Source organism: Nanorana parkeri, unplaced genomic scaffold, assembly GCF_000935625.1.
Source record: "Nanorana parkeri isolate BGI_ZX_2015 unplaced genomic scaffold, ASM93562v1 scaffold170, whole genome shotgun sequence".
Lineage (NCBI taxonomy): Eukaryota > Metazoa > Chordata > Amphibia > Anura > Dicroglossidae > Nanorana > Nanorana parkeri.
Window position 1 is genome coordinate 556,542 of NW_017306438.1, and position 24,747 is coordinate 581,288.

General features: G+C 42.0%; 1 protein-coding gene across 1 annotated transcript in view; it reads left to right on the plus strand.

Annotated features, from left to right (window-relative positions):
* The window catches only part of RPGRIP1L (RPGRIP1 like), a 210,623-nt gene that overhangs the window by 24,578 nt on the left and 161,298 nt on the right, over nucleotides 1–24,747 (plus strand). Inside the window, exons 5-7 of the mRNA XM_018554730.1 lie at nucleotides 6,129–6,427; nucleotides 7,175–7,280; nucleotides 9,804–9,947. Of these exons, the coding sequence (XP_018410232.1) occupies nucleotides 6,129–6,427; nucleotides 7,175–7,280; nucleotides 9,804–9,947 (549 nt within the window). The remainder of the gene's footprint in view (nucleotides 1–6,128; nucleotides 6,428–7,174; nucleotides 7,281–9,803; nucleotides 9,948–24,747) is intronic.

The following is a 24,747-nucleotide window of genomic DNA, read 5'->3' on the forward strand; positions in this document are numbered from 1 at the left end:
TATTTTTAAAAATATTTTTAATTTCTTTTAAACATATTTGGTGTGACCACCCTTTGCCTTCAAAACAGCATCAATTCTTCTAGGTACACTCGCACACCGTTTTTGAAGGGACTCAGCAGGTAGGATGTTCCAGACATCTTGAGGAACTAGTCCCAGGTTGTATGGATGTAGGCTGCCTCAAATCCTTCTGTCTCTTTATGTAATCCCACGCAGACTCTATGATGTCTGTTCTTGGGGGTCTGTTCTGATTTTGACTGCATGTTTGGGGTCGCTGTCCAGAACAAATTTGGGGCCAATCACACGCCTCCCTGATGGTATGGCATTATGGATAAGTATCTGCTGGTCTTTCTCAGAATTGAGGACACCATTGATCTTGACCAAATCTTCAACTCCATTGGCAGAAATACAGCCCCAGACTTGCAAGAAACCTCTACCAACCTCTTCCATGCTTCACTGTTGCTGCAGACACCAATTATTATGTATATTCATACATATACATCCAGGGCTCAAAATTTCAACTCGCATTTGGCGAGTGGAAATAAAGTGAGGGCAAGTGGGAATTCAGCCAGTGTATTAGTGCTCACATCCTCCCTGCCTCATACTGATGTTGCACGTGCGCATACTTACCTCATCTGCTATGTCCCGCCCCTTTGCATTACACAAGGGAACGAGACAAGGTTGCCCGTTGTCCCCTCTGCTTTTCAATTTGGCCCTGGAACCACTCTCCCATGCACTCTCAGCCTCCTCGTCATTCCAGGGATGTCCCATGGGTTCCCAGGAGGTAAAACTAGCCCTTTTTACAGACGGCATCATATTGGTACTGTCCGACCCTGCCTCCCAGGTACCTAACGTTATGAAACTTATTCTGCGCTACGGCTCGTTCTCAGGGTTAAAAATTAATTGCAGCAAGAGTGAACTCCTGCCACTGTCCCCAGGTAAACCCCTTGATACATCCCACTGGCCTCCCGAGCTACCCATACAGGTTCAGAGACGTTTCATTACTTATTTGGGTATTCATTTATCCAGTCGGGCCACGGATTTATACCATCTTAACTATGTCCCCCTGTTTAAAAAAATCACCCAGGACTTGCAGAAGTGACGTGACCTCCCTCTCTCCATATTGGGTAGATGTCACTTGATACGTATGATCAGCTTTGCACGATTGTTATATCCCATACAGACGGTACCCCTCCTCATCAAGCATGACGATATTTGCCTGCTGTACAAAGCTTTTACTACATTTATTTGGAGAAGGAAACGTTCACGCATAGCCTTGCGCAAACTTCAGCGGCCTAAATCTTTGCTGGGGCAAATCTACCTGATGTTATGATGTACAATTTGGCCAGCCTCTTTAGACATGCTAGGGATTGGATTCATGGTACTGCTCATTTTACTGATACAATCTTGGAACAGACTATAGTATCTCCTTGGTCCCTATCAGGCATCCTTCACATACCATGGTAAACTTTTCCCGCACACATCAAAACCAATATCCTCCTGAGAGACACCATTATAGCCTGGAGGGAGGTCCGGAAACTATATCGGATCCCTGGGGTGGTTTCTCCCCTGATGCCACTCGTATCTTCCACGGTCTTTGCCCCAGGCAGGGAATCCAACGTTTTCTTGCTTTGGAAAACGAAGGGTATCTGCACCATAAAGGACCTGCTATCACCTCAAGGGTTATGTAAATCGTTCAGGGACCTACAATACACCTACAGGATCTCAGGTTAACATTTCCTGCAGTACGCACAAGTTTGTCACTTTATCCATACTTACCTCCCTACCCCGTGGTCTATGATGACGCACATGTCCTTTTATAGACTTTTAGCCTCGCCAACACAGAAGGTTTCTCTTTCCACCCTTCTATCTCACCTCAGGTTATCTATTTGCACTGACTTTCCCTCCGTGTTCCCCAATCATATCCAATGCTACACCCAATACCCTGATCTGGACCACTTGATGTGGCTGTGCCCCAACATTCAGCAATTTTGGTCTTCAGTCTTATCTTATATGAACGCCCATGCGGGGATTCAGAGATCCTGTTCACCAGTTATTTGTTTATTTCACTCACTACCTACATCCTCCTCCACATCCGCCCCAAGACACATTTATGCCTGCTGGCGGCAAAAAGGACTATTTTGATAAATTGGTTACTACCTTCCGCCCCTTCCTTAGCGTTATTGAAGGAACTCCTCCACAAACTAATGGCTTTTGACAAATTGGAGGCCCAATTCACCCAGGAACATACTTCCAAATTTTTTGCCACTTAGTCCACCTTCCTTTTGACCGAGCTGTCTCCGGGACAACTAGAAGCTTTAATGTCACTGTTTCAATATACAGAGTGGTACCTAGAGTCCAAGGTAGCAGGAACCCTGGGTCGTTTAGATGTTCTTTAGGGCTCCTCGGACATTACTTCCTTCCCATACTCAAATCTGGGACACACAATTTAGTGTTCTTGTCTTTTTATAGCTTTTATTTTATCTCTTTTAATTTATGTAATCGCTTTTTGTGCGCTACACCATTTTCACTCTGTAATGACCTTAGTGGTGTAAAGACACTCATTTATGGCCGGGTTTCGGGAAATACTATTCACATAATCCACTTGTGCTGGTTATCGGTAATTATGTATATGTTGTTCCTTATCTGCTATGCATATGTTTTTCTTTCTTATATACACCCTCATTGAGGGCTGTACTAGTATTACAATGCTGTATACCAATAAAAATAATTTGCTAAAAAAAAACAAACTGGCTCCCTTTGTGTCAACCCAGATGGTCCCCGAAAAAGGGAACCAGTTTTTCGCTATGGTAATTATGATTGGATTCCACCTTTTTCTGTCAAGGTACACTCTACTAGATTTGTGAGTGTTTCTAGGGCTTTCTGGCATGAGGGAACTGTCTCCCAGTTTTGTGAGGCCGTTGATCTGGTCTATCGTTCACAGATTGTATACGTTTAACCTGCTGGATGTTCATACCTCATCTAATGCCAGCTTTTGGCACAAGGTCTTTTAGGCAGCTCTGTGAGATGCTAGCAGTCCCCAGTTGTTTTTCTGTTATTTTAGTTGGGCTTGTTAGCGTTTTGTTTGCTATGTGGCCCACCCCTCAGTTATACTGCTTTTGGACGTCCCAATTGTCTCTGAATCTCGTGTGCCTTAAATTATTGAGAAAGAAATTTGGCTTTTTCTACTCCCTGTAAAATCCTTTTATTAGAAGTGCATTGAGGGCGGATGGCCAATGATGGCCACACGCAAATTCTGCTCCAGCACCATGAGGGGAAAGTGAGCAAAAAAGCTACCTTACACTGCTTGATTTCAACCATAGGGAAGATTAGCAAAACCCTCCAAGCGTCCAAATTGATCAGAGACCCACTGTCACAACTCCCTTGTAGCATAGTGGACTTTTTTTCCTCACAGAAGTCTGAGTCCCCTGAGGCCAATAGGAAGGTACCTCAGGGGACAGCACCATACAGCACCAGACAATTACAACTACCACTCCTTACTCATACCAGTTCCCTACTTTGGCAGACATGAGATTGTTGGCAGTAGACATTAAATCTACACTGGGGTGCCATAACTGAGTTGAGGTCAGATCTACCGGAAATTTCATCCAGGTTAGATGGAACCATTGTAGAGGGTAAGACTCACGTTGACACTATTTCCTATCTACAATAGTCTACGGCCACATATGCCATGCACCTGATTACTTATAATAGGCACATAAAAGATCTTGATGACTGCATAAAGAGGAGTCCCAGAGACTATACTAAAGGAGCAATTTTTACCCACTGTACAATATTTTTTTTTATCGTTGGCTTGAGCATCAATGTTGATAGGATTGAACACCCTTAAGACCTGAGGGACCTCCTGATGCACCCCTGTGTGTAATATCTGTTGCCTAGAACTGGAAGAAATTCTCAAAAGAGCAAAGGAAAATGAGCTGATTTCCATTACTGGAACAGTAGTTAAACTCCAGAATCTTGTGCCTATAACTTTGCAGAGCAGGCAAGCTTTGAAACCTCTCCTGCCAGTATTGCATGAGAAAGGGTTCACTTATAAGTGGTGCTTCCCATGTTTTCAACACAACGGTCTGCTAGTATAACTATGCAGTCCTAATGATATCTCACACTTTTGTTCTGACTTGAATATTCCAACACCAGATCTGCCAAAATGTTATAGTGATTTTCGCCAGCAATTGCTTTGTTCCTTCTGGAATCCTGGATGGCTATCCACACAAACTGTCACCTAAACAAGGTAGTTATCTGACCACCCTGGCTAAAGGGCAACAACTACTTATGACTTCTTTCACCAAGTCCCAGCTTATACAGCAGTTCAAGCAACTGGGATCTTCATGGGCCTACTACTTCCTGGTGAGAACTTTTTTATGTTTAAGTTTTCTCTAAACCCCTGAAGTTGGAATCTCTTAAGAGATGATCTGAAAACTCTTGCTTCCTAATCCCAGGTGAGGGAGTTTTAAGATATGTACCAAACAGACCAGCCATTTCTTTTCACCCAATGGACAATCTTATACCCCCTCCCCTAATAGTGCCCCAAACTCAGAATGTTGCCAGTGCCAGTAACCACTCTACGGGGACATGATGAGTTAACATGAGGGGAGCAAAGACACAATGCGTAACCAGTCCTCATTGCCTTCCTCCCCTGATCTCTTCATTATTATGGCTTCAATCTTGGTTAAGCCTTGGTGACTAAACCTTGGGGAAAGGTATTTGGTTAAGGCCATTCCGTGATGCCTGCCATACTATTCTAAAATCATTTTTATGATTGGTGACAACGTGGTTATGTATTGACCTAGATCACTTTCAACTATATGCACAAGATTGTGCAAGTCTGAGGTGGAATCCTATGAGCCCCAGCTAGCTAAAATCTAGTCTGTTTCTTTTCTCCTTTTTTTCTCTTTTTCTCCTTGAAAGGTCATCCTCTGGGGTACTACCTTGTTACACTGAATTTTTTGTATCTCTCCTTTTGGTTATTTTATTTTGTCTATATTATTCTGCTTCAAATCTATGGAGCACGGACTACATCCTTTACTATTAGAAGCATGGACTCAAAACCTTGGGTTTAATCATCACCAGTACTACACATAGAGTTTTTCTATGCAGGGTAACATATTGATCTCAAGAATCTACCTGATTGACTCCAGTGTATAATTTTTGCCAATGCCTTACTTCAGTAATTCACTAAGCAGATGTATACTGTCATTAATACACAATGTTCCATATCTCATTGCCTTTCTTTTACATTTTTTCTGGCTTTGTCTACTTTTGTCTATGTTTCTTTACATAGCTTCTAATAGCTTGATAAATAAAGATTGGATAAAAAAATAGTAACACAAAAGCATAGCATCAGACTAGCACAACCTCCAAAGGAAAAAAATCTGTTTAACTACCTCTAATTTTCTGTGAATATCCCCACAAAGTCTTGCCTTGCATGTAGATCCTGTTTGGTAAAAAAATAGCTGTTTTTTTCTTCTCACGTCAGAAATCCTCCTTTTCCTTCCATATATCCTCCTTGTGTAGTGTAAAGACACATGTAAGATACAAGGGAACAAAAAATGTGCGCTTTCAGGATAAAGCGAAAATGGGTGATTCAGTACACCTGATGAAGATTTAATACTGAAATCATTCAAATGTTGGTGATAAGACTTGACGGAAACAACTTGCTTGTCAGTGCATGCTTTTGTGACATTTTTGTACGTATTTGTGAGTCTAACTTTATATAAAAAAAATTATATTATTTATTTTCATTTAAAACAAATGTTATGTTTTCCACTTGTGTCCCAACTGCCGATTTAAAATGGTGCGGGGATAGCAGTTATTTGCCCAAGTGCCATTTTAAAATGGTGGCATGAATCAGCAAATCTGAAGGCTTCTGGCTTTAGACAATTTTCATGAATTATAGTGCCTCCCACATCACTTTTAAGAAGAGTAAAATGAGCGATTTTAAACTTTTTTTATTGCCAGACCAATTTTTGTAATTATATGTTTATAAAAAATAAATAACTGTTTGGATATACTTTTGAATATATTTCTGTTCTTTTTTTTTTCTAGTTATTTATATCTTGGAAATGTTTTTTGGAATTGTGAGATATAATTTGCTACCATTTTTGTTTTAGGATGGCCACCAAGTTAATACGACTGGTACAGGACAAAAAGAAGGCAGAGCAAGGGACTGGAGTTTCAAAAAGATCGGGAAAAGATGTTGAGCTTGAAGAGATGATTGAACAGCTGCAGGAGAATGTGCGAGAGCTGGAGAAGCAAAAAGAGTCATTACACAATCGTTTAATCGCTGCTAAGCAGCAACTGCAAACCCAGGGACACAGACATGCCCCATACAACTACGTACAGTCCCGTATTAATTCTGGCCTTCGAAAAGTGACTGAAGATGTATTAATGCAAGGAGTTATGCGCAAAGGTATTTACAATATGTATTGGCATTTAATGTGACAGGATACTTTTTGAATACTGGTAAGAACTTTCTAAAACAGCAAAGCTGCTCAAACTGCCACATTATAGTAATTTCTTAATGAATATAATTCATATATTTTCAGTTAGGCAATTTGCTTTTAGACATGCCTTAATGCGTATCTAAACCCAATAACAACACTTTTAAATATTGCAGCTTACCTGTCCATAAATATAGTGGTTACATTCGTTTTTTAGGACTGCAGTCCACTCCATTCCATTGTGATTTTTGCACCCGATTAGACTAGTCTCTAGACCCCAATACCACAGGGCTTTGACCTGCATTGTGAGAGGGTGGGGGGCATGCATGTATGCCCCAATACCAGAAGTACTCTGATATGTTTAATAGGGGTGCAGTGGTGATCAAGCTTGTGGAAATGGACACAGTGAGTTGAGGCACCAGAGTGCCCCATTACACAGTAGTATAATTGAGCCCACTGAGACCTGGGTGTCTATTTAATAAGATGTTGCACATAGACAATATAAAGCTGTCATTTTGTTTGAGTCACAAAGATGAGAAAAGCACCTGGTTGGTTCAAAGGTTTATGATGAGGGTTCCAAGTAAAGATAGCTTACTAGCACATATCTGGGAAGTCAAGTGAGGTGAATGTGATTAAGGTTGGAGAGCACTGTAAAAACATTTACACATGGGTATTCCTGTGCTTGTGTCTTTATATTGTGATTCATTTACCTGCAGGAATGAAAATTCAGAATCCTGAAGTCCCTTGCAGATCTACTCAAGCAGCTCTTCCACGATATGGCCACAGTTTGCTTGAAGAAGCTCGAGCAGAGACCAGAAACCTGTATGTAATTTTAGTATTCCTGAATATAATATTTTAAATTAAACTATGTAGTTTAAACCTATGGTTATTTAGGAAGTACAGTGCAGTACAGGTATTCTCTCTGCTGTTATTTTGGGCATAGTACACTGTATATTACTGTGATTCCTGTTCTGTCACAGACAGTTATAATTCAAAGCATCTGTATTACCTGCTTAAAGATCAGTAGTTCTTTTGAGCCACTTTGCACGAGTAGCCTCGCATCCACTGCGGTGACCTTCAAAGTCATCTTCCTTGATATTAAAAGGCTAAACTCCATCATGCAGTGACAAGCAAGTTCTGCATCAGCTTGCTCCGGCCACACCTTTGAGAGGCTGGGTATGTCTGCATTTTCTTTCTGGCACTGAGCGTACAGCCAGAACACTTGAGTAGGGTGTGTAGAGGATAACCATGCATTCCTCATCTTTCTCCTTGCAGGTGCAGAGCAACACATTTTCATCAGCAGCTGCAAATGCACCATTTTCTTCATACCTCTCTACAGCTAATCCCACCATTGCCCCACAAACTGGCTTGGAGGACTCTGCTGAATTATTTCAGCAACCATCAGTAACTTGACTGAGGAGGATGCTCAATAATTCTTGTTACTGATTATGTAGGAAGAAGAACAAGGAACCTAGAGGGAGATGACAACAGGCAGGGAGGAGTTATTGCTATTGATGTTCCTGCAACTGCAACATCACTGAGGGGCAGCTTGGAGAGGAATGGAGAGAACAGCCATACTATTCCACTGGATAGCACTTCTCCATTGGTGTAGGACACTGCTATCACCAGGGCTGTTCCACATAGCTGAGCAGTGTGGGTCCTTTTTAATACATTTGCTACCCACAGCACCGTGATGTGAATGGGCTTATTCATGCTTCAGTGCCTGTGTACGGACCCCAGGATTTGGGCCATGACATAGAGAAACTATTACTGGTTGGACACCCTTTGGAATGCCCAATAAAATGGGAAAAGGCAGATCTCATGCTGCCATCTCAGTGGGAACAAAAATGTGCCACTTGGAGGAAGTCCAGACAAACAAGCTCTTGCCTACATTCCAGAAGGTTGCAGGATCCCCTTTTACAGCCATCATGTCTCTGAACCTCAGGTCACTGAAATGAGGAGTGGTGGTGGTGGCTGCCTCACTGACACTTTTAAAGTGTATTTTCACTTTCACAGTTGAATTTCAGTTTAGTGCTATGTGTTTCTATACAGTGTCTGTAGCCTTACCTTGCAGCCCTAAACTATTATCCAATTTTGAACCCTTAATTAAGGGTGTCCCTTATCAGTCTGGTGTGCTAGGATCTGAAATGGCCAACCTGCAGAAAGAAGAGAAAGATTATCATCTCTTGGAAAGCTACTGTCCAAAAGTCTTTATTAAAATTCAATCTAAAAGCGTTTTACCAAGGTCCTTGCCTACCAAAATCATATCCCAGAGCAATGTTCACAGTCTGATACCCAGCACAAAACACTAAATATGTGATTTCCCTAACTGACTGTGGCTATCAACAGGGTACCCTAACAGTCCTGTAGGGCTTAGAGGCCAAAAAGTGACCAAATGTAATTTGTAATTTCCTTTCTGACTTCTGTGTAACCACAGGACAATGTGTGCCCTTAGTTTTGTCTTTGGCTTGACTCTCCGATTTCAGAGCTGTAATGAAAAAGGTGCAGTCTGAATGCTTACACGACTGACTTTATTCATTAATAAGACCTCCCACAAGTTATTTATTTTCACAGATGCTGTCATTCTAACATTGTCCAACTCTACCATTTGTCTTCCACATTTACATTGGGAACTGGATCCCAATGAAAGCCTTTTAGAGTGCAAATTTAACAAATTAAAAATCTGAGACATTGCTAATCACTGTTAGGGGCCCTCAGGAAAGTTACACTGCAGGGCCTCGAACTCTCAGTAGTGTGCCTTGAACCCACCGGGAAAGTTACACTGAAGGGCCTCAAACCCACTTCTCCTGGTAGGTCTTAACTCAATTTACGTTTCCCAGGATTCAATCATGCTGCCAGCTTCAGACAAGTTCTTGGGAATACAGAAGCACACAAAACAGTGTATTCACTCTATATTCAAAGGTTTATTGTTAAGACAAAAGTGTTAAACGTGAAACTAAAAGGGGGATGGCGGAGCATAAACCAATTAAAATCATGCATGTGTACAAAGCTACAAGACTACTCATGATATTAAGAAACATAAAACAACCTTGGGGGGATTTGTAAAGTTAACAACCAGAGGAGGCAAAAGGAGATAAGATATACAATATGCAAAGACTAACATTTTAGAAACATCTCAAACTGGTTTCTGTGGAATATACTGAAAACATTTTTTTTTTGCTTGCTCAGACATTAACTATGTATAACCCAGAAACAGGCCAATTTAAATTAATTACCCGTTCACTCACATACCACATTAAACCCTGGAGGCTTTATATCATAAATTGCCATATATGTAGTGCCAGGATAAACTTAAATATGTAGGTGTTTTTTTTCTATTTGCAGAGAAAATGTGATAGCATCACAGCGGAACCGCATAGATGAGTTGGAGCATGCTACAGATGTTCTCAAGGATGAGCTGCAGAGAAAGGATAGGGAGCACGAGGAAACCTTCCTACAGCTTAGAGAGCAACAAACCACAGGACAAAGGTAAATAATTAACTTATCATTACACATTACTCTTTGGCAAATGTTTGCATACAAAAAAGGTTCAAGGGTGGGGTAGTAAATGGCAACACAGTACAGTATGAAAGATGTTACAGAAGGGGCCTGATTTTAAAGGAGAACTATGGGGCAACCTTTTTTCCCCCATAGTTCTCTTCAGGGTCACGATAGGACATATACTAATGTCCTCCGGTGACCCAAAATTGAGCATATATGCTGGTAACGCAGAGCCACACCGCAGCCCGGACGGATCCCGACAATACTGTCAAGATCCACCCCGCTGGCTGATTGACAGCTGGCCCTGACTCTCTAGAGGTCAGCATTGGAGAAACGGAGAGGGGAGGGGGGAATCCCTGTGGGGAGCGGTGGTTGACAGTCACCGATCTCTGCAGGGAGAGGATCGGGAAGTCAGCGATTGGCGGTTAGTGTTCACTTCCCGATCAATAGAGCCGACCGGCTTCAGTGTCACAGGTTGGCTTGAATTATGGGGATGATTTTTGTTCACTTACCCTAAATTCTCCCTTAGGTTCTCTGTATAGCAACATGGTGGTGTTCCCACTTTGTCATCGCAAGAGTCTTCACACTCTGTTATGTAATAAACAAAGCAAAAATGAAACACCTAAGCACTGTTTTTAAAGGGGGTTTGTCAGAATAGACATTCTGACCCAGCCAATTCTACTAACATCACTGGAGGCTGTTACCCAATTGCCAAAACTGTTGCTACTTCTGCAGTGTATCAAGTGTAGCATCATGCACAGCAAAATGCTTTCTGAGGAACTAGCACCACTTCTGGGTGTCACGCAGTTGGCATCTTCTATTACCATTTGGAAGCAGTTCACAGGCAAACTTTGTAGGTTATTATTAGTATTATTATTAGTAAAACAGGTATCATTAGTAATGACCTGTGGCAAGTGTAGCAGTGCAGTTAGTAGGAAGTAAAGGGGTCTTATAATTGTTCTATGCAAAATCATCTGAAATAATAGTTTGTTTTTCCTATCAAATAAAAGGAAAACACATTTGTTACCGAATTGTGCATTATGGGAATGTATGCATTGCTTTAGTAGTAAGACAATCTTTAAAATGTACTTTTCTAGTTCAGTATATTTGTAGTTGAGTTTTATTTGGCTATGTATATAAATATTTGCGTACATTAAGGGATACAAGATGATAATTCAGGTACATAGGGTTATGCTGCTACCTTTAGAAAATGTAACACTGGCAAAACAAAGCTGTATCGACAGCCTAGTACAACTCATCCGACTATCATCGTGCTCCAGGTTTTTGCTAGTCTCCTTGGAGAACAAATGTCTTCCCCCCTCTGATAGAAGCAACCCACTTCCTACTGTTTTTGCTTACATGTCAAGTTATTTTTTTCTCTTGCAAGATTCTTCTGTTGCTGTATTGCTCTCATTGTGTGGATTTCTGGTATCGACTGATCCTCTGTAGTCTTGGACTCTGTACCCAGACCCAGTGGGGAAGAAGCAGGGCTGGCTTTAAATGTGTCCTTTGCGGACTCTGCTTAAGGTACTCCTGGACACCCTTGGTGTAAGGTGTGAGTGCTTTACAGGTCCAGGGCTCCAGTACATCTGTCTGGTGGAACCTTGTCCCTGAGGCTCCTTAGGGTGAAAGCTGTTTGAATGGGTCATGAACCCTGGATCCTGCCTTATATCTCCTATCTACTTAGTGCGATCCAGGGCATGTGAGGACGGTAAGGCAGGGCATTGCCCTTATGGGAGCCTGGGTATGCTAAAACTGTGTCTTGAGTACCCTAAGGGGTTAAGTCAGGTGCGCCTACACAACACATTTGGTCGCAGACCTGCTGCGAGAGGAAGCGTAGCAACATTTTGAAAATTGGCACCATTCTACTGGGATCACTGCTTTGTGCCCTTATATTAATTAAAACCACTGGCTTTCATACCGTTACTCCAAATTTTGGCAGTAAGATTTAAGTACAGGCACTGAATTCAATGCATGATGGTAGGACTGAAGCCGAATGGGCCACGACTGCCCACAATTATCTCCAGTCAATACTGTAAAATAAATGCAACCCTCCCAATATGAAGATACTCAGTACAAAAGTATACAATCAAAATGTAATTCAACATTATGTCAAAAATATACATATAGAAAGACCATCACCCCAATAATCACTTATAAGAACCATAAGTTATTTAAAAACCCATGAAATCAATAACTGAACCTAACATTTGTATTCCAATTCATCATACATATGTACCAAACATCATTGCACATGTGTGTCCCAGTGTTCCATAAGCGTCATTGGAAAACATTTTCCGTACACTCATCAATCCTTATGTTTCTCAATTTAAACTTGTGCCAGCTCTTCCCCTAATATAAATAGATATTCCAGAGCACAGTCCATCGTGATTGCAATGCGCTAATGGATCCTTAAATAGTGGAGACAATCTTCCACATGTATTGATTATGCTTCATCTTCTAAAACAGATCTAGTTTCATGCATCTCATAGTTGTACTCCAAAACATTTCCTCTCCACTGGATCGTGTGCGGCGCTCGTGGAAAGTTGTGGACCGCAGGGAGGACTGTGGATAGCCTTTGGCGGCCTGATTGCCCTCTTTTGTGGAGTACTTTTGTGCTGAGTATCTCCATATTTGGAAGGTTACAAAGACTGCATTTATTGTATGATGAGGAGTTCTTTCTCAGGACATGATGATATGATTAGTAATATATAATATAGGTAACTTTTTCACCCACTAAGGTATTTCTCGGTCTTGGAGTCAATACTGTGAAATTCCTATACAGCATCTAATAAGAGAATGGCTTTCTGCTCCATGTTATCTGCTGGGGTCTGCATATTCAGAAAGAGATTTCAGATATTGATAGAAGTGGTCCTGGCAATTAATAACAGTGATAGCCTTGTTTAGCCAGGGTGCTAAAACCTTAGTGAGTATTTTAACATCAGTCGTTAATATAGAAGTCAGCCTGTAGGTGACAGGATCTAAAGGATCCATCCCTGACTTGGATATTGCTACTATTCTGGCCTCTGCTATGGATGGAGCAAACTGCTCCTTCTGAAAGGCTTCACAGTGTAGCGTGAACATTTGGGGAAGAATTATATCACCATACCTCCTAAAATTTTTTACCGGGTGGCTGTCTTCACCTGGGACTTTATGGTGGTGAAAAACTAGCTATAGCTTCAACAATTTTTATAAGAGGTTGTTTCATGATGTTAAGCAGACAGAGTACAAAGGTCTATACCCCCAAAATATTTAAATGAAGAGGAGTAGAAATAAAATACTTTGAAGTCATAAGGGTCAGATTAGAAGTTAGTAAGTTCAGACAAGATATCTTTGGGGGAATTGACAATAGGCTCTGCGGTTTTTCTAAGTACCTCAATATGACGTATCTCTGACTGCGCTTTAGCAGTTGTAGCCAGAAGTTGGCCTGTCTTATCACCAAAAAATGTCAATTTAGTGAAAAAAAGGATTTCTTTTCTGGCTTCTGCAAGGAAATTATATAGCCCTATCTGTCCTCTAAAAAACTATATATAATATGTGTGGGTACATTTCGTAAGAAAGTATATTACTGCTGTGGAAGAATCACACAGCAAAAATGTAAAAAATGTTTCAGTCATTTATGAACAGAACCTGAAAACTAGCTCAGTCATGAAGGGGTTAAGGTCTCATAATCTACTATCCACTCTCATTGGTTGTCAGACATAGGATCTGACAGGTATCTTGCCTACATAGCTTGCCAACTGTAGATCGAGGGAGTTTCCAAAGATTTGGTTCGAGATTTAGGGCCATTTATCAGGGTGGCAAGAATCCCTGTGACAAGCGCTTTAAAAGCGTCTTACACTATAAGAAAATTAGTAGAAGCCTATTTGTAGAAAATAAACTCAGCCATAAGATGTTGTATTGTCTCATGTGACGTGGGTGGAACCATACAGCATTAAGCTGCCATGTGGGCTTAGCTAGGGAGAAGGACTTTTTAAGGGACAAATGAACAATCGGGAAGATGATACGCCCCTTGCTGCATACTAACCAGACTTCGCAAAAGGTAACGTATGACTATCACGCAGTGACAAATTAATATTTGACAAGGACATATGTGTTTTAGAAAAGCATGAGTATTGACGATCTCCAGCAAAGTATTCTTAATATCTCCTACCAACTGAAAAGGCAGATCTGGTTTCAGTGGAGATAAAAAGCTAATATTAGAAGTGTAGTCCGTGAATGTAGGGGAAGAATATATATTACAACCTGTGCGCATGTAAGGGAACAATCTGGCAGTGTAATAAAAAAAAGAATAATGGTGACCCTTCTTATCAATCCATTTATCAACAACCATACTTTTTATACATCTGAGGACAAGGTTGCTAACACCCCTTGCATAGGAGGAGTAGGTAGTAAAAGGCAAAGTTAATCCTGGGTCTACGTAGGCATTGTTCACTATCTGGAGTAAAATGGGTCTCCTCTAGGAAGTATATACCCAGATGATATGTTGCCAAGCAATTGAAAACCTGTAGTCATATCAGGGGGTCCCCCAGGCCCCAAACATTCCAGGAAAGGATAGTTATTATTGTCATAAGAGTGTAAGAAATAATTAAGACAGGCTATAGAAAATAACTTTCAATCAGAAAAAGGCGGCGGGGTATTGCTATCAGTAGGCACAATACAATCAGGGGAGTAAAAGGAAAACATAACCTATAAAATAAACTTGGGGAACTGATGCAGTGGGCAAAATGTATATATGACATAACTGTAGAGACAACCAGTAGCATGAAAAACATGTACAAGAACCAGCTACTGAAAAGTTATGCAAGTATATCTTGTGAGTCCATACAGCAGCAACCCACAGGCTTCTGCTTGGAGAATGGAGAAAGCAATCCATATTTGTATATCTTTTTTTTAATGAAATGGATCATAACGTCCCTATTTGCATCCCTGTGGGAGAACAGTATAGGATAGGAGAAGGCTTATTCAAGGGATGTTCAGAAGGATCTCTCGTTCCTTTTAAGCGAGTCTGCGGCCTCTCGAGATTGTAAGAAGTGTGATTCGCCCCCCGTAATGACCGTAGCTTAGCAAATTACAGCATGATGTGCATGAGTTTGAGGTGTTGAAGTCTTCGCTTTACTTCAGTAAACTGTGTTCTTTGTCGTTGCCCATCAGCAGATAAGTCAGGGGAAAATGACACTTTGTCGCTACAGTTAAGGAACTTCGGTATAATGGGTTTGGGAGAATTCCCTGGAGGAAGAGTGCTTCTCAGAGGTGGGGTGCTCAGTATTCCAGCGCTTTTGCAAACAGTGGAGTCAAAGGTTCTTGACCAATTCCTTGAGAATCCACTGCTCAATAAAATTGGTGGTATTTGACCTTTCTGTTCGAACCTAGCAAGCCTATGATCCCCATGTTATTACATTGCAAGTGTTTCTTTATATCACTGTATTAAAATTTAAAGGAGGTCTGTCATCACATAACTTGACATCCCTTCTAATCAGCTTCTGCTTCATCAGCTTCTATGGGGGTGTTACAGGTGTCTCCATAAAGCTGACCTGTTACATCCTCTTTGCTATCACATAGGGGACCCCCTATGTGGTAGCAGTAAAGTTAAGTGTAAAAAAAAAAGTTCAATCACATGCAAACGCAAACACTCGGATACACCTACATGCGAAAGTGATGATAACACCACATGTTACAAGACTTCCGGTTCCGGCACCAGATGGACTAGCGGTGTACACCGGAGCTCCGTCCCCGCCACATCCTCACACCGTAAATCTGCTCCGACTCACCCCACGAACGGGTCACCTGATCGCCTCTCTGCTCCCTGAACGACATGGACAGGTTTGTGGCTGCAATCTCTCTGTCGGCTCCAGCTGACATGCGGCCTGACATGGCGGCCGAGGCCGATAATGACATTGCTGATGCTGAAGAGCTGGGTGAGACGGATATAACACCACCCCTGACCCATATAGATTACCAGCAGCCTGGCGGCCATTGTAGCCTCACATCTGAAAGCAGAGATGGGGACCATCATAGCAGACTCCCTGAAACTGCATATGGGGCCCCTCACAGCGGCCATAGAATCGCAAACCACCAGGCTGCAGGCCCTTGAAGGCCACATAAGTGATTTAGAAGACCATGCAGCTCGGTCTGGTAGATCACTGACTGAGGATCAAAAATTGATTCAATATTTACAAGACAAGGTAGATGACCTTGAAAACAGGTCCCGCAAAAACAATCTTAGAATCATTGGGATCCCTGAATCGATTAGACCTACAGCACTTTTGCTCCTCCATTATCCCCCAAGCCATGGGCATCACATCTCACTGTGCGGTGGAAAGGGCCCACAGAATGGGTTCCCTCAAAGACACTGATAGACCCAGGCCAGTCATTGTCCGATACTTAGACTACTCAGACAAGCACCATATCCTACAAACTTACAGGATGCAGCGCCAATTTGTTGCGGGGGGGTCACGAGCTATTACCTTTTGCTGACTATTCGGCTGAATTGTCTAAACTACGTCGCTCCTTCCATGAGGTGTGCCAAACCCTCGTTCATAGACAGATCAAATTTGTCCTGACATACCCCGCTATCTTACACCTGACAGATCCGGATGGTAACCAAACCCGCTTCACATCTGCTGCCCAGGCCAAGGCATACGTCAACAGGCATCTGTCTGACCCTCATGGGCACTCCAACTCCCCACTCAAAAGTCCTCCACGTAAAAAGAAGGCCTGAACCCAGGGAGGCTAATGCTTTTGTTGTCTCCTCCGTGGGCCAGCCGAACAGGCAGTTGAAGGGCTGCTACAACCTACGTTAGACTACTGCGGTTCTGCAGTGGTATGTTTTATTGAAAAACTTAAAATTTCTACTGTTTTTCTCTTTTCTTATCCGCTGCAATGGATCTCTCCCGCAAGTGGCGGGGCGCAGCAACCGGAAGCTACCTGCCCCACTATCACACTGGCTCTACCAGGGGTGGGATGTATCCCCCTACCTGATGACCGCCTCGTTACACACCGTCATCTGGAAAAAAGGAAGTCCTCGTTCACAAACGGGTTCAATTTGTCCTGGCATATCCAGCAATCCTACGCCTGACAGATTCAGATGGCAACCAAACCCGCTTCACATCTGCCGCCCAGGCCAAGGCATACGTAGACAGGCATCTGTCTGACCCCCATGGGCACTCCAACTCCCCACTTAAGAGTCCTCCACGTAAAAAGAAGGCCTGAATCTCAAGCAGGCAAGTGCTCTTGTCGATTTCTATGTAGGCCAGCTGAACAGGCAGTTGAAGTGCCGCTAAAACCCACACTATGCTACTGTTGTTATGCAGTTGTGCGTTATATTTGAGTTTTACGTTTTTATTATTTTCTCCTCTATGGAACTCTTCCACAAGGGGCGGGGCGCAGCACCCGGAAGCTACCTGCCCCACTATCACATTGGCTCTGCTAGGGGTGGAACGAATCCCCCTACCTGATGGCCGACTCGTCACACACCACCATCTGGAAAAAAGGAAGTCACTGAAAGGTATATGCTACTACCTGACTTATTTGTTCTGTTTAATTCTTAGACTCTTAGAGCCGTTCATGCTTAGCCATATGGATGACAACTTCTCTCCGTACTCTGCTCATCACCATCGTGCCTTGCTGGCCACATCTCTCCTCTCTCTGTATCGTGGGATCTGTGGACCAGGGTCGTTTCCGGAGCACTGAGACGCCGGTAACGACTCACTTTCTCTTTATTGTTTTTCTATGACCACAACGTCATGCAGCTATCTCCAAAGATATGGGAACCTCCTTAAAAGTGGCCTCATGGAACGTCAAGGGGCCCCGTACCTTGCAAAAAAGGAGACAAATCCTGTGTCATCTTAAAAAAACTGAAAGTGGACATCGCTTTGCTATAAGAGACTCACCTCCACCGTTATGATATTGGCCGCCTCAAACAGTCTTGGGTGGGAACAGCTGTGGGAGCACCATCCAAAGGCCGATCTGTAGGTACGGCAATTCTTCTAAGTAAAAACTTACCTTATTCTTTACTGACCCAGCAACATGACCCGACAGAGGGTAGATGGCCTCATGTTATTATTCAACTAGGACATACTATTTTTGAAATATGGAATATCTACGGCCGGAATGCGAACAATAAGTCCTTTTATGACAGCCTCCTGTCTCGCCAATCACCAGCTGCCCCCGATACTTATGTTCTTATTGGGGGTGACTTCAACGCGGTCCCGGTCACATTGGAAGACCGTTCCTGGACCAAGGGTCGCCCTTCTAAAGCCACCCTCTCACAGGATCAGAATTTATACACCATGATCCAAGCCGGGGGCCTTGTGGATGCCTGGCGCTTCCTTCATCCATTGGATCGGGAATACTCCCACTTTACTCATGCCCATGACTCTCTCTCACACCTGGATTTGTTCCTTACTTCACCCAATTTGATATAAAAAATATCCACTGTGACTGTGGAAGACACGGTCATATCCGTTCACGCCCCGGTGACGGTTGACATCCATCACTTGGGCCTATCCTCCAGACCGCTGGTATGGCGTTAACCATCGTACTTAGCTACTGATGACACGTTTCAGGCTCATCTGATCTCATGGTGGAATGATTACGCTTCTGATAATGCCATGTATAAAGGAGAGCCTATTCTCTTTTAAGAGGCGGCAAAGGCTGTCCTGAGAGGCAGGATTTTAGCTTATGTCTCCTCCCAAAAGAGATTGACCAGGCAGAGATATGTGGCGTCATGCACGACGGCCAGGACAGCCTACTTAACATATAGACAGGACCCCTCCAACAAATCACTGTGGACCCATGCTAAACAATCATGTGATCACTGGATTGCCCAGTACGATCTACAAATTTGTTCCCATAAAGAAGTAGAATATTCCAAATTTGGCAATAAAGCTGGCAAATTGTTGGCAAATCCGGAGACAGTCCGCTCCCTCCCACATACTTAAATTGATGACAGGGGAGACCTCTACTCGGATCCTACTAAGGTTTGTGACATCTTTCGTACTTATTATCAATCCCTGTATGCAGCGGACACCGGAAACGCTACCGCAGGCTCGTCTTTTCTGGATTCCATCTCGTTGCCTTCCCTGTCCGCTGCTGACCTGGACCACTTGAATGCTGTGATCACCCTTCAGGAGGTGCAATCAGCTATTCAATTATCTCCTGGTTCGAAAGCCTCCGACCCTGATGGCCTAACGGCTGAATTCTTTAAGACCATAAATGATCATGTTTCCCCCACCCTAGTGTCCCTCCTTTTAATCATATCCTACACCAGAGTAGTTACCCGCCAACGTTCAGTGCTGCCTACATCCGCTTGTTGCCAAAAAAAGGGAAAGACCCTACAATCCCTGGCTCATGTCGTCCTATTTCTCTACTGAACTTTGATGCCAAACTGCTCTCTAAAATTATGGCAAATAGATTGGCTGTCGTGCTGCCCAAACTTATATCACCGGACCAGGCGGGCTTTGTAACTGGTCGATCTGCTGTACTGAATGTTAGGAAAATTATAACTGCCTTAGAAGGAATAAGTTTATCAAGGCCCTCTCCTGCACCAATGGCCCTTTTGGCATTGGACGCGGAGAAGGCCTTTGATAACGTCAACTGGTCATGGCTCTCACAGGTAATTAATCGTTTGGGCTTCTCGGGAATGTTTCAGACCTATATTTTTACGATGTATAGCTCCCCTACAGCACAGATATGCACCCCTTCGGCACTTTCCCCCCTTTTCATGTATTTATTCAAGGGCACCCGTCAAGGTTGTCCTCTCTCCCCACTACTATTTAACATCGCTATAGAACCCCTGTCCCACTCATTGGCCCCCACTCAAATTTTCAGTGGCTACAAGTTCAGTCCCTTTGATATAAAAATGGCCTTATTCACAGACGATATCCTGCTGGTAGTGTCAGATCCGCTGACACGCATCCCCAACATTCTCAATCATATCAGCCTCTATGATTCCTTTGCTGGCCTCAAAATAAATATCAACAAGATCGAACTCCTGCCCTTAACCCCGTATAGGACTCGCATAGCTACCCTTTCCCGCACACACCCCTCGCTACAGATGCAAAAACGGTCCATTACATACCTGGGGATCTCCATTCCCGGCTCTGCTAAGGATCGTTACTCCCTCAACTACAAGCTATCATCACTAAAATAGTCCAAGAACTGTGCACGTGGCGTGATTACCCCATCTCTCTCCTAGGTAGATGCCATCTCATAAAAATTATAAGCTTCGCTAGGTTTCTCTATCTATTACAAACGATACCTCTTCTTCTAAAGCATAAGGATATCCAACTCTTTCACAGTGCCTTCTCGACTTTTCTCTAGAATTTAGGCACCAACCTTCCTAACATCAGGGTCTACAACCTAGCCAGCCTCTTCTGTCATGTATGAGACTGGATACATAATACCTCCTTTTTCACGAATACCTCTCCTAGAGAGCCAGCTAACGACACTGTGGTCACTTCCTGGTGTCTTGAACACTCCACTGAGACTCCTTCCCATACATATAAAAGATAACATCCTCCTCAGAGACACTGTACTAGCTTGGAGAGAAGTCAGGAAACTCCTATGTCTCCCCACGGTACTTTCTCCCTGGATGCCCCTCAAGTCCTCCCCGATCTTCACCGCGGGCAGGGAATCCTATGCTTTTCAAATGTGGTCCGCTAGGGGTATATCTGTCCTCAGGGACCTGTTTGACCCTGGGGGACACTTCAAGACCTTCCGTGACCTTCAAATTCAATATAATCTCCCCGCTACCCACACTTTCTCATATTTGCAGTTACGCCACTTTGTCTCCCATCACCTTACTCCGCCATGGCGAGAAATAGTCCATTCACCTATTTCGCCTCTACTCATCTCCCCAGGTCAAAATGCCATTGTCCCATCTTGCCAAGTTTATTACTACCTCTGTACTTGATTCCTCCAACTGTACACCATCCCACATTAAACGCTGGGCTGATTTCTCCTGAATATAACTGTTGAAGAGACGACTGCGATAGTAGAACAGGGATGGGGACGGGTTCGGAAAGCTATAGTAAATGAATCCTGGCGAGAAATATATTTCAAAATGGTGCACAGAGCCTATCACGTGTTTAATATACCCTCGAAAACGACTCTTTCCACCTGGCTTACGGCCTGTCTGAAATGCCATCACCCTCTGCCTGAGCTTATACACTTATTTTGGTTGTGCCCCCATGTACAGACTTTCTGGTCTGCCGTAGTATCCTTTATGAACGTCCACTTGGGTGAAACGAGATATCCCCAGCCTGGGGCTTACTACATTCCCTTCCCTCAGCTGTTGGGGACATCTATGTCTTCTCACGGCTAAAAAGGCCATCCTGTGTAACTGGATAATACCAGACCCCCCATCCATGGATAATTTACGCTCCCTGTTGTTCCGCTTAATGTTGCTAGACAAATTAGACACTAAATTCAATCAAATACGCACCAGCAGATTTTTTGCCACCTGGACATCTTTTGTCGCAGCTGAATTATCCCTACAGCAGTTGCAAGACTTGAAGTCCCTTTTCCGATTATCCAAATGGTATCTTGAAGCGAAACTAACAAACTCCCTGGGCCCTTTAGATGTCCTGTGAATCTTGGTCCCTTCTATCCGACCTGTTCATTCACACTCTTCTCCCATAATCTCACAGTATATTTGAACATAATAGCCCCGATCTCTCCCACGAATACCTCTACGGTGGTGAGGTTGTCTTCTACCCAGAGTATAATTCCTATGGCTCCTTCCCTAGAGAAGTTACATGGCTATGACACAATTTCACTACTATGTTGTTATTGTTTTATGTTCTGCTGCATTTTATGTGTATTAATGTATAATTTCCTCAGGTGCAGTCTGCGTACTGGTACCTGATCCATGATACCTGCCGATAATTGCACATGTTTGTATTATCTAACGCTCAATAAAAACTGACAAGCTAAAAAAAAAACACCACACATTACATATGACCGCGAACGTAAAGAGTGTGAGCAGTAATTCTTGTGCCATCAATCTCTGTTGACACTAAATTGATGAGCGGCAAAAGCTTGTAAGTCGTTGCCTGTGTCTAATTTTGGGAATTGTATTTTTTGCAGGCACACTCAGTTTTAAGGCTGGATATGATATAAAAAAATTGGGTAATAATGAATGTTTCATAACATAACATAGGGGAAACAGTTTTTTTTTTCTTCAGTATTTTAAATTGCTACCGACCGAAGCAGAATAGACTGTTTGTTTATTTTCCCTGGTATATGAATACTGTAAAAATATGTGAGAATGGAAGTAGTATATGGATTATACTTTAAAAGAGAGGTGTTAATAACATAAGTTTTATAAAATGGTCACACAGCTGTTTAACCATTTGAAGACCAGGTTGTTAAACCCCCTTCCTGTCCAAGCCATTTTCAGTATTCAGGCATTTTGATATTTATTCAGTCATGCAACACCGTACCGAAATGAATTTAATGTCATTTTTGAGGGACTGATAGAGCTTTCTTTTGGTGGTATTTAATCACCACATGATATTTTACCATATAAAGAAAAAGTACTGAAAATTTTGAAAGAAAAAAAATCATATTTTTGTTAGTACTTTATATTGTTGATAAATTGAGCAAAAATAAAAACTGCATTTTAAGCAAATAAATTTACAACCACAACATATAAAATCACATTAACCCACTTGCTGTTCAAGGCATTTGTATTATGATATAAAGTATTTTGAAGTATTAGCATTGCTTGCAAATTCTTAGTGGAAATCAAGTGCACATAAAAAAACCATAGTTTCATTTTGTAGACCAGTTCAAAGTGGAACAAAATGACTTTATTGTTAGAAAAAAATATATATTTTGATCAATGTATCCCACATGCCTAAACTGTGTAATTGGCCAATGAGAATTGGCAACAACATGGCAGTTAGTTATCCAGGCTGCTAATGCTTTGATGTAGGACCAAGTTTCTTTTTTTATTCTTGATGTTTTGTCACCCTTTACAGGAACATTGCACTGAGTTTCTTGCATGTGTTCTACATAATGCATCATTAGTAAAGAATCCCAAGTTACAAGTAGCACGTGTATCTTTTCAGTCTTTGATCCAAAATTAATATTAAAATAGAAAACTTATAAAAAATGCTTTTTTTTTAAATGTAAAAAGAAATTTGCTAGAAAAAATAGCTAAGAGGAGAGTATATTAATTCATGTGCTGTGCAGGTCATAAAATTGCTTTAAACATATTTTATAGGTCCCTAGTAAAAAACATTTATAGAACTCTACCTTTTTAAGTTTGCCAAGCATTTTAACTTTTTAACTTCTTGTGCCAGATTGTACTTATTGAGAATAAGCTTAAAACAGATTTACATGAGAGTACTAAATGGATTACAGAAGAACAAGAACATCTGCCCAATATGCCCAAAAATTTCATTTTTGACCTCATGTCAGATGTTTAAAGGTGACCATAGACAGTAGATGGTGGTCAGATGTTTGCAAACAGTGGGTCTGGTCTGTGAAGGTCTCAGTTATCCCAGCCATGGTTTATCTAGTAGTAATTAGTCATATTCAACTGGACTTGTTACTAAAGAAGCTGTCTACTTCATCTCCATTATATGGGGAGTGGAGGAATTAGTAGTTTAGAAAAGGAAGATAACATTGTGCTTTACATTTCTGCTCACAGGAAAGGACTCTACATTTCTGGCACAATAAGCAGGTGTTTTCTGTGCTTTGAGAAGTTTGTCCTTATTGATGTTCTTGCAGCATATTTGAAGGAATTGCAACGTTTCAGAACTGCATAGGGTTCTTTCATCAGGCAAAATGTTGGACAAAGTGTGCGGTTCTGAAACATTGCAATTCCTTCTAATATGCTGCAAGAACGTCAATGAAGATGAACTTCTAAAGCAAGAGGTCTGCTGACGAAATTTTTTCCAAATGCATTGCTGTGGCAACAGCCACCAGTCGTTTCAGCGCCAAATTTAATAGGATATACCAGTATGGTGTGCGATGGAAATTTATATTCCTAGACAGAGTTCTATGTCACTTGGAAATTGAGAGAGTAGCTTGCAAAAGGTAGGATATATACAGTATGTGTCTATATAATGTGTATTTATTTTTTTGCTGTGTGAAGTGAATGTGAACACACATATAGAGGGGTTTCTCAAATTTAGCTGCAAAAGTGGATGTACACTTTAAGTGTTTGTTATTCTTTAGTTAAACCTAAGACAATGGGGTGGATTTACTAACCTTATAAACACACCACGAACGTGTATACACCTCTGCAGTGTGTTCCCTCCCAGCATGATCTATGGGTGGAATCTAAACACCTTTGTAATGTGTACACACCCAGCAGGTGTGTTGTGCAAAGCCCTGAAGGAATTCCAAGGTGATGTTGGGTAAATTAGCTCTATGTTGTGTTGCTTGCGTTGATGAATGCAGGAATGTAAATGCATGAGCTAACCATTTTTGTCTAAACTGTGAAGCAGCATTATATATGCATCATGTGCATGATTTTTCCATATATGGCATTAGTGGAAATATGCTTTTAGAGACTTTTTGGTTGCTAAATACGTTTTGCTGTGTGAAAATCACACACACCTGGTGTGTGTGTGTGTGTTTAGGTTAGTAAATCACCCCCAATATCTCTAATTCAGCAACTCAGTGAAAAAGATTTCCCTTTTTTAGTGCTGTGTTCCAGTTATATGTGTAAGAAATATGTTTAGTAAATAGAGCCATAGAACTTGAAACATGGAATTTGAAAAAGGTTAACCCTTTAAATAAAAACTCTGGCCAAAAATTTTCTTATCTGTTT